This window comes from Bos grunniens, chromosome 5, assembly GCF_055505025.1.
Source record: "Bos grunniens cultivar Pamir isolate PY7600 chromosome 5, Bosgru_T2T1.0, whole genome shotgun sequence".
Taxonomy (NCBI): domain Eukaryota; kingdom Metazoa; phylum Chordata; class Mammalia; order Artiodactyla; family Bovidae; genus Bos; species Bos grunniens.
Genome location: NC_141169.1, coordinates 70,986,034 through 71,001,623, shown reverse-complemented (window position 1 = coordinate 71,001,623; position 15,590 = coordinate 70,986,034). Strand labels below are relative to the sequence as shown.

General features: G+C 44.1%; 1 protein-coding gene across 4 annotated transcripts in view; it reads right to left on the bottom strand.

The window, feature by feature from the left end:
- Window positions 1-15,590, bottom strand: part of RFX4 (regulatory factor X4) — a 172,231-nt gene that overhangs the window by 54,103 nt on the left and 102,538 nt on the right. For all 4 annotated transcript variants that reach the window (XM_086401147.1, XM_086401148.1, XM_086401149.1 and 1 more), the window contains 3 exons: window positions 14,428-14,641; window positions 12,428-12,505; window positions 4,617-4,780 (listed from right to left, as the gene is read on the bottom strand). In XM_086401147.1, coding sequence (XP_086257273.1) covers window positions 4,617-4,780; window positions 12,428-12,505; window positions 14,428-14,641 — 456 coding nt within the window. The remainder of the gene's footprint in view (window positions 1-4,616; window positions 4,781-12,427; window positions 12,506-14,427; window positions 14,642-15,590) is intronic.

The window sequence follows — 15,590 nt, the reverse complement described above, 5'->3', positions numbered from 1 at the left end:
TGAATATACAGCAATATAAACGGTATAGACTAGGAAGGCTAGAAATAGTACCAATTTACTACATAAAATAGGAGGCACATTAAATCTGTGAAGAAAAGATAGAATAATTAACATATGTATTGGGATAAGAAGAACTGCTGGGGGAAAAAGGCACACTTTACATCTTCAGTTCAGTTCAGTCGCTCAATCGTGTCCAACCCTTTGCGACCCCATGAATCGCAGCACGCCAGGCCTCCCTGTCCATCACCAACTCCTGGAGTTCACTCAGACTCACGTCCATGGAGTCAGTGATGCCATCCAGCCATCTCATCCTCTGTCGTCCCCTTCTCCTCCTGCCCCCAATCCCTCCCAGCATCAGAGTTTTTCCCAATGAGTCAACTTTACATCTTACACAAGGATGAATTATAAATTGAATAAAAGTTCAAAGGTACAAAATTAAACCATAAGTTTTGTGGGATAAGCCATGAGAAAATTCTATTGTAATTGGAGTGGGGAAGAGGTTTAAAACAATGATACAAAATCCAGAAGCCATAAAAACAAGGGCTGATAAATTCAACTATGCAAATACATTTTCTGTATGGCAAAAATAAAAGAACAAAATGAGAAAATATTTGCAACTCTTATTACAGACACATGGTTAATATCCCTAAAAAATAAAATGCTCTTAAAAATCAATGAGAAAAACAGCAACTACCAAATAGAAAAACAGTCAAAGATTAAGAGCAGAGAGTTCACAGGAAAGAAATAAAAATCACTCTTAAAGACATGAAGGGATGTTCAACACCATTCATAATAAGATAAATGCAAATTAAAACTTCACTGAGAAAAGTTTAAGTCACATAGGCTTTGAACTAGGAATTGAGCCCTTTAGGAATTGATCCTGCATGTATACTCTATGCAGTAAGATGAAGGGTTGTTTCCCCCAAAATAAGTCCACTGGAACCTGTTAAGTTGACCTTATTTGATAAAAGGGTTTTTAGAGATGTGATTAAATTAAGGATCTTGGGATGAAACCTTGGATTAACTGGGTGGGCCCTAAATCCAATGACAAGTGTCTTTACAAGAGACAGAGAGACATAGAGTGGGGGTCAGTGTGAAGATGGAGGCAGAGACGGGTGGTGCAGCTACAAACCGAGGAATGCCCAGGACTGATGGTAGCCATCAGAAGCTGGGAGAGAGGTGTGGAACAGATCTTCTCTCGGTCTCTGAAAGGAACCAACCCTGTGCATGCATGTGTGCCAAGTTGCTCCAGTCGTGTCCAACTCTGCAACCCCATGGATTGTAGCCCGCCAGGCTCCTCTGTCCATGGGACTTTCTAGGCAAGAATACTGCAGTGGGTAGTCATGCCCTCCTGCAGGGGATCTTCCTGACCCAGGAATCAAACCTGAGCCTCTTATGTCTCCTGCGTTGTCAGGTGGATTCTTTACCACTAGCACCACCTGGGAAGCCCAAGGAACCAACCCTGACAGCCCCCTGACATCAGACTTTCAGCCTCCAGAACTGTGAGGCAATATATTTGTTTTTTTTTTTCCAGACCACCCAGTTTGCGGTACTTTTTGTTGCTGCAGCCCTAGGAAACTAACAAACTGCAACATATAAAAGAATGTACTGAGAACATTATTCATCACAGCACTGTATAGTGGTGGGACAAGACTGGAAACATCATAACAACGAGTTAAACTCAACACAAAGGCATAATATGCAGGTGTTAAAAAAGAAGAAAAAAACAAACCTCATTATAGGCGGATGTAGAATGTTCTCTGTAACAGTCCCAACAGGAAACAGATGCCACTCAAAATAGTGCAGTTTATTTATAAGGGATAAGTCATAAAGGCATGGATAGGCATAGGTGAACCCATAAGGGTGACTGCAGCAACCCGGGTTTAGGGCCAGCAGGCTGTCACCCACCTCACACTCAAAGGACAGCATGGAGGGAGAGAGAGAGAGAGGCTGCCTGAGCGGGTGCAGAGCCCCAAGGAGGACGTGGCCAGCCAGAGGTGACCTCACAGGGAAGGAGGCAGAGAGGCAGTCTCCTGACTTCACTCTTCTCCCTCCTTCTGACCTCCTTGCTGACGCCCAACCCTCACACTGGCTGATCTGAGCTGGAAGCCAAAGGGAAATGGAGCCGCATAAGGGGGCTGCACCCTCCCCTGCTCCACCTCACAGGGCAGAAGGTGGCACAGAACACAGAGGAGCCTTCCTCTGCAGGGGCACAGAAGCTGTCCAACACAGTCTTCAAGACTTGTTCCTTTTAGAAACAAGGTACAAAACAGCATATATAGGGTGTCACTAGAGCCTATTATACAGAGTGAAGTGAGTGAAAGTTGCTCAGTCATGTCTGACTTTTTGTAACCCCATGGACTATTCATGGAATTCTCCAGGCAAGAATACTGGAGTGGGTAGCCTTTCACTTCTCCAGGGATCTTCCCAACCCAGGGATCGAACTGAGGTCTCCCACGTTGCAGGTGGATTCTTTACCAGTTGAACCACAAGGGAAGCCCATACAGAGAGAAGTCAGTCAGAAAGAGAAAAACAAATACTGTATATGAATGCATATATATGGAATCTAGAAAGACGGTACAGATGAACTTATTCGCAGATCAGCAAAGGAGACACAGACATAAAGAACAGACTGTTCACAGTGGGGGAGGGAGAGGGTGGGAAGACTTGAGAGAGTAGTATTGGAACAAATACCTTACCAACTGTTAAACAGACAGCCAGTGGGAATTCCCTGTATGATGCAGGGAACCCAGAGCTGGTGCTCTGTGACAACCTAGAGGGGTGGGATGGGGAGGGAGGTGGGAGGGAAGTTTAAGAGGGAGAGGACATGGATATGTATCCCTGTGGCTGACTCATGTTGAAGTATGACAGAAACATATTGTAAAGTAATTATCCTCCAATTAAAAATTAAATTAAATTAAAAAAGACAAAGTATATGTCATGCATTGGTTACATGTTAATAGCAGATCTGAATGGCTCCCCCCCAAGAAAATGTTTATATCTGATGCTCTGTGGGAGGGGGCCTGGGTGTCTGGGGAAGAAGAGTAGAATGGAGACATTTCGCTGTGTATCGTGTCATATTTTTTGAATTTTTTTAATGTTTTGTATCTTGTTTTATAAGATTTTTTTTTTGACATGGACCATTTTTTTTAAAGTATTTATAGAATTTGTTATAATACTGCTTCTGTTTTATGTTTTTGTTTTCAGGCTGCACGGCAAGTGGGGTCTTAGCTCCCCGACCAGGGAAGCTCCCATATCCACTGTACTGGAAGGTGAAGTCCCAACCACTGGACCACAGGAAAGTTTTGAATGGTACAAGTGGTTTAAAATATTAAACTTTTTTACTAATATTTAAAAATATAAATAAAATTTAATGTCTTATACTTTAAAATTTAAAGTCCAATTCTGCCTCATTGACTATGCTAAAGCCTTTGACTGTGTGGATCCAAACTGTGGGAAATTTTTAAAGAGATGGGAAATACCAGACCACCTTATCTGCCTCCTGAGAAACATGTATGCAGGTCAAGAAGCAACAGTTAGAATCAGGCATGAAACAAGGGACTGGTTTAAAATTGGGAAAGGAGTATGTCAAGGCTGTATATTGTCACCCCGCTTATTTAACTTCTATGCAGAGTACATCATGCTAAATGCCAGAATGGATGACTCACAAGCTAGAATCAAGATTGCCAGGAGAAATATCAATAATCTCAGATATGCAAATGATACCAGTCTAATGGCAGAAAGCAAAAAGGAACTGAAAATCCTCTTGATGAGAGGGAAAGAGGAGAATGGAAAAGCTGGCTTACAACTCAACATTCAGAAAACTAAGATCATGACCTCTGGTCCCATCACTTCATGGCAAATAGAACAGGAAAAAGTGTAAGTAATGACAGATTTTTTTTTTTTTTTTTGGCGGGGGCGGGGGGAACTCTAAAATCACTGCAGATGGTGACTGCAGCCATGAAATTAAAAGACACTTGCTCCTTGGAAGAAAAACTATGACAAACCTAGACTGTGTAGTAAGAAGCAGAGACATCACTTTACCAACAAAGATCTGTACAGTCAAAGCTGTGATTTTTCCAGTAGTCATGTACAGACTTTAGAGTTGGACCATAAAGAAGGCTGAGTGCTGAAGAATTTATGCTTTCAAATTGTGGTGCTGGAGGAGACTCTTGAGAGTCCCTTGGACAGCAAGGAGACCAAACCAGTCAATCCTAAAAGAAATCAACCCTGAATATTCATTGGAAGGTCTGATGCTAAAGCTGAAGCTCCAATACTTTGGCCACCTGATGCAAAGAAGTGACCCATTGGAAAAGACCCTGATGCTGGGAAAGATTGAAGGCAAAAGGAGAAGGGGGCGGCAGAGGATGAGATGGGTAGATAGCATCACTGACTCAATGGACATGAACTTGAGCAAACTCCAGGAGATAGTGGAGGACAGGGGAGCCTGGTGTGCGGAAGTCCATGGGGTTGCAAAGAGACATGACAGCAACTGAACAGCAGCAACAAAATTAAAGATCTTTACAAGGGAGGACCCCAAAGAACACAGTTATTTTCCATAACTGAGAAGTGGCTGAGGACCTGCCACACGGGGATAGGAGAAAAAGCGTGCCCACCTGTCAGGTAGCGCCTGCAGTACGGTGGGCATCAGCACTCCGGAGATAGCCTTGTAGAGGATAGAGTCGCACACGCCGACGATGTTCACCACCGTGGAGGAGCCCAGCACAGGCAGCATGTGGGGCGGCATTCCTTGCCAAAAGTGCAGAAGGAAACTTTGAACCTGTATTGACCCACAGAGAGGAGAAGAACCATGAAGTTACACAGGGCCTTCCCAGCAGAGCCTGGGGACTTGGCCAAGGCCACTCCGGTCCACAGTGCTCTTCTCTGCTCCCGCTGCAAACGCAGAGGCTGTCTCAGCCTGGGGTGGATTTTGAGCTTTGGAAGGTCCTCCCATCCCAAGTCCTGACCCTGGCCATCTGTGCGCATGCCCCCTGCTGGAGGAGCACCTGGCCTGGCAGCCTGGGGTCTGCTCTGCCCTGGGAGAGAGGAGTAGCTTGTCACCCCATCAGCCCCTTCATGCTTACTGGGGTCTGCGTAAAAAGGTTAAGAAAGGGAAAGTGGGACATGGCTTCTAAAAAGCTTGGAGCACTAGAACTACTCTTTGAGCCTGTTGGTGCCCTGGGGGCCCCAAGGAGTTCTGCAAAGGAAAAGAACAGTGTATGAGCTGCTGGTAAAAGGAATATGTCTAGGAGGAAAGAGAGTAGGTGCCACAAACTGAAGTCTCCTGATGCACATGTGCCCCCAAAATTGATAAACTGCAAGGGCCCCTTTGTATCCAGATTACATCATTTTCTCAAAGAGCCTTTGGTGCAGCCTTGGCTGGCTGGTGTTATTATGGGATGCTAGATAGTGATATCTGGACAGTAAGCTATGACCACACCCCAACCCACAACTCTAACCACTAGCACAGAACAGAAATCTAGTAGGCACTCAAAATGGAATTATTGTTGTAAATATGAGGATATCAGGCCCCTACACCTCTATCTTCCAGGGTGTGAGTTGGAGGTCAGTGAGAGAGAAGGGTAGGGGGTGGAGGGGTGGGACAAGACAAAGGAAGTGAAAGGACAGAGTTGAGGATATTTACTTAGTGCATATAATAACATTTTCAAGGGGCTTCCCTGGTGGCTCAGACAGTAAAGAATCCACCTGCAATGTAAAGACCCAGGTTTGATCCCTGGGTTGGAAAGGCCTCCTGGAGAAGGGATAGGCTACCCACTCTGTGGGCTTCCCTGGTGATTCAGTTGGTAAAGAATCTGCCTGCAATGCGAGAGACCTGGCTTCCATCATTGGACTGGGAAGATCCCCTGGTGGAAGGTATGGCAACCCATTACAGTATTCTTGCCTGATGAAGCTCCATGAACAGAGGAGCCTGGTGGGCTGCAGTCCACGAGGTCGCAAAGAGACAGACACAACTGAGCAACTAAGCACAGCACACCATTTCATGTTCCTGCCTAGAGAATTCCATGGACAAAGAAGCCTGGAGGGCTACAGTCCATAGGGTCACAAAGAGTCAGACAGAACTAACATTGAGGCACGACTCATCTTAAGGTTAGGGAAGAAATAACTGAATTGCTGCGAATTCTTATAAGCTCGACTTGGTTCCTAGACCAGGGATCATTCTTTCCTCCACAGATGGGCACTCCTGAACCCCATGCACAGCACTGCCTATATCTCTGGTTCCATAAGTCAATCTTGATCCAAAGCAGGAAATAATTCAGTACTTGAAGCTAACACTTTGGAGGTGGTATAATTATTGGTGTCAGCATTATGTATTTACTGAGGGCTACTATATGTTAGAAACTTAGCACAGTTTCTCTCAGTTGATACTACAGCTGAGGATTGCTGCTCCCATTTTGTAGAGATTAACTTATTTGTCCAAAGCCAGACAGCAAGTCAGGGAATGGATGGATAGAGTGCAAGTCTGCCTATCTTTCCATAAATCAATCTCATGGCTACTTTGCTTTTCTTTTGGTAACTGGACTTCTATCCCATTCCTGAGACCTATGGCTCTCCTTGGACTGTCGCCTGCCTCCCAGCTTTCTGGCCCCACCCTGGGAATCTGCAGATGTCCTTCAAGCCCTTATTAGGAGTTGGGTCTTGCTTTCCTCTTTACAGGCTACCTCTGACCCCAGCCTGGTGACATCAACTCAGCCTCAAGTGGACAGACTATCCTGATGCCCATGGCCTGGCTGGACTTCTCAATGCAAATACTGGATGGGGGGCTTGATGGATGAGGAATGGAGAGAGAAGCATGCCCCCTAACTTCCTAGAGGGAAAATGGTTAATTGCCAAAAACATGATCAAGGTGAATGAGGTCAGATTTGTACATTGTAAAACTCAAGTTGCAGTTCTGTTAATTCCATGACAGTGAAAATATGGCAAAGTTTTCAACCAGATTGAAAATTAAAATCAGATGAGTGAAGACTGCCTTTAAGTCCCCACTACCAACTAGAGGGGTAATATCTCTATGCCTCAGTTTCTTTATCAGTGAAATGGGAATTAAAATAGTATTAACTAGATTTTGGTAAAGATTCCTATAAAAGTACTTATTATAGTGCTTGGCACATAGTAAATGCCTAATAAAGGTTAAATTCTATTACTATTACTATATTATGGAGGCATACCACTTCTAGGCATAAGAAATCAGTGCATGCATATGTGCTAAGTCACTTCAGTCATGTTTGACTCTTTGCGACCCTATGAACTATAGCCCACCAGGCTCCTCTGTCCATGAGACTCTCCAGGTAAGAATACTGGAGTGGGTTGCCATGCCCTCCTGCAGGGGATCTTCCCAACCCAGAGATCAAACCTGCATCTCTCATGTTTCCTTCATTGGCAGGTGGGTTCTTTACCACTAGTGCCACCTGGGAAGCCCCAAGAAATCCCTGTACTGCCATAAATGCTTGAGATACCCTCGCCTAAGTTTCTGAGCATCACCCAGCCAGGATCCCCATGGTGGCTCTGCTCACCTATCAAGGCTCTTGTTTTCATTGGGATAACGGATGGCTATTAGCTGACTTGGGCCTGGAGATAGCCACATCTCTTAGACAAGGTACTCGCCCTCCAGACAACCCTCTGCTGTCCCCAGATCCCATCTCATCCCAGGATATTGGCCTCTGGCCAGGTCCTGCACTTCCCTGCCTGACCTTCCAACTCTGAATAAGAAGCACTGCCCAGTTGATTGCTAATATTTGGAAGATTCTGAATTCATTTGTCTTTCTAAGTTCTCCTTGCATGTAGCCCTACTCTCTTTTTATGAGTCGGTTTCCAGCAGAAATTCTGGAAAGCATCAGCGACTGTGTACAGTAAAACAAATCTGTAGAAGATCACTCACACGAGCAGCCATCTGTCTTTTTCAAGTCTGTCCAACTGGCACTGAGAGCCGCCGTCGGTTCTGTCACTGGAGCAGCATTTGTAGATGCCGTGTTACCCAGTTTCAACCTCACTCTGCATTTAAGAGCCTTTAATGTCTGCTGGCGGAAAAGGCAATGGCACCCCATTCCAGTACTCTTGCCTGGAAAATCCCATGGACGGAGGAGCCTGGTAGGCTGCAGTCCATGGGGTCACGAAGATTTGGACACGACTTTCCTTTCACTTTTCACTTTCATGCATTGGAGAAGGAAATGGCAACCCACTCCAGTGTTCTTGCCTGGAGAATCCCAGGGACGGGGAAGCCTGGTGGGCTGCCGCCTATGGGATCGCACAGAGTCAGACACGACTGAAGCGACTTAGCAGCAGCAGCAGCAGCAGCAATGTCTGCCAGACACGACTGGGCAACTGAACAACAACAACAGTGTCCGATGGGCTGGCTCCTCAGGAGGCGCGAACACACTGCAAAGCTCAAGGGCTGATACTTGCAAGTTAGGTGTTCTTATCAGGAAGTAGAGTCAACAGGACATTCTGATAGACTAGATATGAAGAATTGAGGTTTGTGGCTTGAGCAGTTGGATGTGTGGTAGTGGCTATCTAAGACTCGGGAAAAACAGATTTAGGGTGGAAAGTCAGAGCTCTGATTAGGCCATGTTATGTTAGATGGCAAGTCAGTTGAATCTGGAGCTCGGGACTAAATAATTATGTAAAAAAGAGAGTTATCAGCTTTAGCAAAATGGAGATGATGTTTACCTATTAGTAGGATGAAATAAGATTATTTATAAAATGCCAGGCATCGTGAAGGCATTTAATAAATGGAAGCATAACTAGACAGAAAAAGTTCTCCTTACTCCTTGCAAGCAAAAATGGTGAAAGAAGCACAGGTAAATGATTGAAAACGATTATTTAAAACAAGTTTTCTGGATTATCTACTTTAGTCCCTTGAATTCTCAGCCTTTTTCCTCTCTGCTCTATAAAGCATCAGAAGGTGATTTCCTTAACAATATCTACGTAAGTTTTTTATTTCTTTTCCATGTCCATACTTACTTTATTCCTGGTATATTGGCATCTTGTGGAAATATATCTGATGATTTCCAGTCATGGGTACTTAATTGCTGTAGTGTTAAAAGGAACTTGACAAAACAATAGCTAGCAGTTATTATGCTCTGAGTTTGAAATTAGATACTTTAATCTATACAATTTTCATGTAATTATCACAATTTTACTATGAGGTAGATATAGCTACCTCATAGCTGCCAAAGCAGCCTCTCATCTCCCTCTGAGTCCCATTTTACAGCAAAAGAAACTGAGGCTCACAGAGGTTAAGTACCTTTCTCAAGGTCACAGGCTGGTAAGTGGTGGATTTGAGACTCAAACACGGGGCTATCTGATTTTACAACTCTTTGTGCAATGTAGTTTGGAGAAGGCTTTGCAGGAAGTCCCCTATATGTAGACTTGGCTTCTTTGCACTCTCCTGATAATGCTGTAAGTCTGTGGAGGTTTTCCATCCATCCATCATCCATCAATCCATCTACTCACCCACCCAAGAAATATTTACTGAGAGCCTGAGAGTATAGCTGACCTGGATACAGTAGTAAACAAGATCCCTGCCCTTAAGGGCTTGTGTGTTCTGGTGGCAGGAGACAAACAATGAACAAGGAAACAAGGTAATTTAAGACTGTGATACTAGCATACATTGTGACCTCAATGGATATTAAAGATCCTGAAGATCTGAAACAAACTACATCATCAAAATGTACCAGAGACATCCACCATCTATTTACCGATGACTTTTCTCAGCTGTAGGAGAGAAAGCCATTCTCATCAGAGGTAAAATAGCCCCCTGCATTCTTTTTGTGTTTGGGTAGAATCAACCGCATTTTCATCAGCCACCTCAAAAACAGCCACCAAATACCCCTGCCAGTGGGGTGGAAAGAATACTGGACCAGCAGCGGTAGGTGACAAAGATCTAACCACCTGTGTGACCTCCCTTAATTCTCTGATTAACATATCTGATAAAAGCAAGCATTTCTATGACCTTTTACCAGGCATTGTCTCATCTCCTCCTTCCAACAATCCTGTGAAATGGATAGGCAGGGATGGTATGTTTATCTTCATTCCTAGGATAAGGAATTGAGCCACATCTTGAATCCAAGCTGAGCTCCAAGTCTGGCCCTTCTCCCACAGGAACACTCAAGCCCTCACAAGGTTTCTGGACCTCTCACCATATATTCTGCATCCTAACTGCTGGTGTGTGTTAGTTTCTCAGTTGTATCCAACTTTTTGTGACTCCATGGGCTATAGCCTGCCAGGTTCCTCTGTCCATGGAATTTTACAGGCAAGAATACTAGAGTGGGTTGCCATTCCCTTCTCCAGAGTTACTGGTATGCATGACTTTTTTCCCTTCGAGGCTTATCTTATCACCCCATTCCCGGGATCTAGCAGTGTATAAATCATTAGATGCCCAATAAGTGTCGGAATTAAGAAATGGAAGCCAGTGAAGGGAGACGATGAGTAAGTTTTGATAAGAATGTTAAGCGAGGACTATCACCAGTTTTGTTATGAGTACTTGTGGCAGAGAGGGACCACTAGATCTCCTCTAGTAAATAAGCTGCTGCCCAGAGAGGAGCCACACTTCCCAGGTCCCCTTACCTCAAGGAGCAGAGGGGGGTGGGGGGAGTGCCATGAGACCAGCTCTTGCCAATGGAATACAGGCAAAAGTGATGCATCTTATCTCTGGGCCAACAAGTTCAAGAAGAGAGGATGTCTTTGCTGTAATCCTTTTCCCTGATCCATCAGCTGAACAAAGAGGATGCCAAGACTCTAGGGCAGGCTACAGCCATAAGGTAGGAGGAGCCTGGGTCCCTGAACCACCCCCAGCAACCAGCCATCCAATCGAGGGCATCCACATTGGACTGTGACATGTCTTGTCAAATTGTGTTGAGACTTGAGGCTTGTGTGTTACAGAAGCCAGTGTTGTCTTAACCAATCATGAGTCATGATTTGCCCAGATCTCAGGGTTCTTTGATACATAAGGCATAACCAAACCACAATATGAGAGAAAGCAATGAGCTTTCTTTCTTTAAGACAAAAAAATCGACTTAAATGGTCACAGAAGGAATTTGGGAGATTTAAAAACTTAGTGGATGAAAATCAAGAGCAGGAAGAAGAGTCCTACTCTATGGCCCCCTCTTCTGGAGCTGTGCCTATGAACCAAGTGACAGCTCACATAAGGGGGTACCACTGCTGCAGCAGGCTCCAGAGGGAACAGTACAAGGAGCCGCACAGGTACCAGCAAGTGCTCAACAAGTCTTCACTGCCTTACCTCATCCTGTCCCCTCCATCTCCAACAGCACACGAACCCCCCACTCTAAAAAGGGAAATCTCAGGCATTTTTTCACCAATAACAAGAGATTCGTGTAGCCCTTTTACAGCTTAGGTTGTGCTGTGCTCAGTCACTCAGTCATGTCCGACTCTTTGTGACCCTATGGCCTGCCAGGCTCCTCTGTCCATGAGGATTCTCCAGGCAAGAATACTGGAGTGGGTTGCCATGCCCTCCTCTAGGGAATCTTCCCAATGCAGGGATTTGACCCAGGTCTCCTGCATTGTGGGCGGATTCTTTACCATCTGAGCCACCAGAGAAACCCAAGAACACTGGAGTGGGTAGCCTATCCCTTCTCCAGGGGAACTTCCCAACCCAGGAATCGAACTGGGGTCTCCTGCATTGCAGGCAGATTCTTTATCAGTTGAGCTATCCTGGAAGCCCAGAGTCTAGGTTATCTTCCCTCAGATTCAATGTCCACATCTGATCCCAGGTGGTTTTATTTGTTTTTGTTTTTGTCTGAAAGGCATTTTCTTTAAACAGAATGGCCTCAGGTTATGGGGTGAAACATGTGGTTTCCTGCCATCCTTTTGGAAGGTTCTTTCTGATGGCGTTTTAGACAAGAATATTTTACTGTCTCTGTTTATATAACCAGTGCTCTATCCTCTCATTTCTTCTCTCCATTCTTTAACTATAATATTTTAAAATCAAAATTAAATCCTCACACTGTTTGTATTCAAAGATGGTCCTACGGACAGTGTTAAATGGACATGGGGACTAGAACTTGAGAATGGAGGGTAATCAGCTCCAAATGCACTGAAGCAGATGAGCCTCAGGAAAAGGTTAAATCCAAAATATAGATAAGCTTTCCTTTAGTTTTTCTGAATGCATAATTCTGGCATAATGATATCTTGACAAAACTGGGTTCCCAGTAGGCCAACTGGGCAGGATGTAGTTCACTCATTAGAACAAGGAAAAAGCCATGCCAGCCACTGCCCACACAGAAAATCTGCAAAATGGGGGTAGTGATAGTGCTTGCTTCCTGGGATCACTGCGGATTCAGGGAGCTAATGTACATCAAGGGCTTCTAGAGACCTGGAAACTAGTCAAAGCTAGTGTTATTGTAATATAATATTTTAATGCAGAGTATTCACAGCCTAACACTTATTGACCTACCTCATCAAAGTTGGCTCTTATTACAGTGTCCAGTATTCTCTGACAGTGTGTTCTGTACATCATAATAAAGGTAGAAACCTGTGGGGGTGGGGAAGGATCAACAATAAAAGCATACATTAGTACACATTACTGCTGCCTTTGGAATTTCAAGTCATTTATTCTCTGTTGAGGGGATGAAATTTGTCTAACTCCTATGCATCCTGTAATGTCCCATTGAAACTCATTTCCCTCAGCTTCCTCCTCTGTGCTCCATAGTGCCTGAATGTTTCTCAGAGCACTCACCCTGTTGTACAGAAAGCACAGGTTTCTCTTTTTGCCCCAAGTCTACCCCCTGAAATTCTGGATTTTGGGAAAATACTAATAAAAACAGCATATTATTCATGCTTGTGTATCAAGCATTTAGCACAGTGTCTGGCACATTGTAGATAGAGTTCAGTAAGGCCTACTGGATTAAATTCTCATCAGCTGAGATATTGAAAAGTTAACATTCAGCCTACATCTATAAGAAGAGGTGCTTTTGTCAAAATCACACAAAAAAGACATTTGAAAATTCTCTGGAATCTGCTTAGCAAAAGAACTGCATCTCTAGCTTCACTTTCCCAAGAATTTTAAAGCAATGGTACAGGAAATTTGCTGAGAAAAAAAAGCAAATTTGAGAAAAATAAGGATTTATTTATTCTTTTTGTTTGAGAACATAGATATACGTTTAATACAAACTTAGTTTGATTGTACAAGCATCTGTCTCCCTGGCTTGACTGTAAGCTTCCTGACAGCAGGAATCAAGTCTCATTCATCACTGCATTCCAGTGTGATATGTAGAAACTCAACACCTACTGGTACCCTGGGCCACATCAAGATAGATGCATTATGCTGTATAGCAGAGGGAACTCTACTTAATGCTTCTATGATGACCTAAACGGGAAGAAAATCAAAAAACAACAGGGGATATATGTATACATATAACTGATTCACTTCAGAAACACATTATAAAGCAACTATACTCCCATAAAAAAAAAGATAGATCGCTTAGGATGGGATCACCTAGCAGAGAGTCTCCAGATTGGTGTTTCCAATTATTTCTCCCCAATACCATGGCCCAAACTATCTGAATCACTACCACCTTTAAAATCTTCTTTGTCTGTGGGAGTGTGATGTCACCACATCCTCTGTAGCACATGGGGAAATAAACTTAATCCTATGAAAAAGCTATGCAGAGGAGGGGGCCCTCCCCTGTGAAAGGAGACCAGTGCAGCACCGCAGATGGGTAGGTAGGTAGACAAGTTGGACAGGGAGAGAGGTAAACATTTTATTTTAGAATAGGATTGGGTTTGCAGGCCAGTTATGAAGGTAGTTCAGGCAGCTTCTGTATACCTCATATCCCGTTATCTCTACTATTAACATCTTGCTTTGGGATGCTACCTTTGTCAGAACTAATGGACCAACTTGATTCAGATTTCTATCCTTATACTTTTAAACTCACTATTTTGCAATATAAGTGTGTATAAGTGTGGTGTATGTGGGTGTGGTGTGTGTGAGTGGTGTGTGTGTGTGGTGTGTATGAGTGTGGCACGTGTGAATGTGGTATGTGTGTGCGGTGCATGTGTGGTGTGTGTGAATGGGGTGTGTGAATGGGATGTGTGTAAGTGTGGTATATGTGAGTGTGGTATGTATATTTCTGGTATGTGTGAGTGTGGTGTGTGTGCGTGGTGTGTGTGAGTGTGGTGTATGTGAATGTGGTATGTGTGAGTGATGTATGTGAGTGTGGTGTGTGTGTGGTGTATGTGTGTGATGCGTGTGAGTGTGGTATGTGTGAGTATGGTGTGTGTGGAGTATGTGTGTTGTGTGTGTGGTTGTGGTGTGTGAGTGTGTTGTGTGTGATTGTGGTGTGTGGGTGTGGTGTGTGTGGGTGTGGTGTGTGTGGGTGTGGTGTGTGTGGGTGTGGTGTGTTTGTGAGAGAGAGAGAGAACCACCCACTCCAGCAGTCCTGCAGGCGTGCTCACCTTCTCTTCTGGCAGACTGGCCGGTAGATTTAGATCTTTGACATTCGGAAATTCTGGCAGCAAGGTTCCAAGTTTGGACCGGGGTGAATACGCCACCGTCTGCTTGCTCACTTCTTTCTTGCCTGTCTCGCTCACCCAGGCGGCTCCTTTCTTGGAATACATCACATCATAATATTGGGAGCTTTCCTTCACTGCAATGCCATAGTAATGGTACCTGGGCCGTAAAGTAAGAGAGAGAGAGAAACCCACGTATACCCTTATCAGCTGGGGGATCCTGAGCCATTGGAGCCCAAGGCCAATGATGGCTTGGACCCATTCTCCCTGAACTAAAAGAGTTAACTCCCCTGTTAGGCTCAACATCTTAGAAATCTAGAATTAAAACAAAGTTCCATGTTGCCAGCCATCAATCAGACAGGTAAAAATAACCAGAATTGCCTCCTACAGACAATGTTAAGTCAAATACTTTGCAAAGCAGAAAGTGGGATGAAAAAATTTCCATTTGTACTTAATCTCTTGTATCTAGCCAAGCATGATTCTACAGGCACAGCGTCTGAATGTCCCCCTCAGCAAAGACCCAAGGAGACGAGGGTGTTCATGGCTGCCAACTGTACCAACAACAAAAATTTATTTGGCCTATGTTTTTCTTAATCAATAAATAGCAGTCTTAAACAACTGTATCTAAAAATATAAACTCAGTGTTTCAGTTGACACTGAATGGAAAACAAAGACCAGAACCCTTTATTAACTCAGGAAGGGCTTAATAATAGTAATGTTTTCAATTAAGACTAATGAGGGATGGAGGCTGCATTTTGCTTGGATTTTAGCGACAATCTATGAAGAACTTATGGTGTGCTAGGCACTTTGGCAAATGCTTTCCCTACATTTATTTGTAAAATAATGCTATGAAGTGGAGATTATTATAACCTTTCTACAGATGAGAATTGGAGGAGAGAAAGCTTAAGTAATTTGCTCAAGGTCATACAGCTTGTTCAGGGGAGGAAGTGGGTCGATCTGACCACAGAGCCACTGTGCTGCACTAAGAAAACACATTGCTACGAACTTTGATGTTTGTCAGAGCCTCTTATGGAACATAATAAAAATACAGATTCTAAGGCCCCTTCCCAGAACAGGGGATAGGGCCCTAGAATCAGCACTGAGACAAA